Source organism: Nestor notabilis, unplaced genomic scaffold (genome assembly GCF_000696875.1).
Source record: "Nestor notabilis isolate BGI_N333 unplaced genomic scaffold, ASM69687v1 scaffold17057, whole genome shotgun sequence".
Classification (NCBI taxonomy): Eukaryota; Metazoa; Chordata; class Aves; order Psittaciformes; family Psittacidae; genus Nestor; species Nestor notabilis.
In genome coordinates this window covers 1,123-2,230 of record NW_009936233.1, presented here as the reverse complement: position 1 = coordinate 2,230, position 1,108 = coordinate 1,123, and the positions used below count along the sequence as shown (strand labels likewise).

The following is a 1,108-nucleotide window of genomic DNA, read 5'->3' as shown; positions in this document are numbered from 1 at the left end:
GCCCTGCTCTGGAGTTTGACCCGGGCTGTCCCCACAGGAGGTCCAGCGTGTCTCCCCCAGCCAGGGGACTGCAGTGGGGCTGGAGGGAAGAAAGGACACGTCCACATCCCACCAGCCCTGTGCAGCACCCCCCAGCCCAAGGTCATATCCCAGCCCTGGAGCAGCAAGCTCAAGCTTCAGCCGGGGAGGGAGGATGAGGAGGGATAAGTGGTGGTGGATGGGGATGCTCATAACATCAGAGCAGGTCACCCTGGAGCCAAGAGCTCCTGCCCACGGCCTGGGGGGAACAATACCTGTGCTGTCTCCCCCCAGCAGCACTTGAGGAGCCCACAGCATCACCTGGGACAGAGCCTGATCCTGGACCCAACAGCCCCAGCAGCCTCTCCCCGGCTGGAGCAAACAGGGAGCTGTGCCAGCAGAGATCACGCTGCCTCCCAGGGAGCCACAGGCCCCCACCCTCATTCCCTTTCCTATCCTGACACCTCATCCCCATTCCCATCATTGCACAGCACAGGATTTCCTCCTTGCATCCTCCTGGCACAGGGGGCCATCGTGCAGGAGAGGTCATCAACAGGAGAGAAGCCACCCTTACCTTTCTGGAGGTGGATGATGTCCGGGAAGTTGGAGAGGAGCCCTTGGTACAAAGAGAGTGTGTCCAGCATGAGGAACAGGTCATTCTTGGGCTGCTCAGCGAACATCTCCCCCACGGTCTCATACGTCTTGCCCGTGTGGGAGATGGCATTGTTAAGGGCATCCAAGCTGTAAGGGGGGTCCATGTGGAAGGAGTGGCTGATGGCTTGGAAGGCATTGCCCAGCTTCTGGAATTCCTTCCGGAAGCCCCCCACGTGCTTGCGCACCAGCTCCGAGGCCACGTTGGTCAACTGCAGGACGCTGTCGTCCATCTTCTTGCTGAAGGCCTTGAAGGCATCCACGCGGTCCTCCACATCCTGCAGGTCCTGGTGCTCCGTGGGGATCTGGATGGTGAGGAGGAAGCTGGCGCCCACCATCTCATCCTTCTCCGCCCGGCGCTTGCCCAGCTTCCACTGCTTCTCGTCGCGGCAGCAAAGGAAGTGCTGGAAGCCCTCGTACTGGGAGAGGACAGGGTGGC

The 1,108-nt window shown here is 61.1% G+C and overlaps 1 protein-coding gene across 1 annotated transcript in view; it reads right to left on the bottom strand.

The window, feature by feature from the left end:
- Positions 1–1,108, bottom strand: part of SNX33 (sorting nexin 33) — a 3,968-nt gene that overhangs the window by 1,912 nt on the left and 948 nt on the right. The window contains 1 exon segment of the mRNA XM_010018244.1: positions 573–1,101. Within this exon segment, the coding sequence (XP_010016546.1) occupies positions 573–1,101 (529 nt within the window).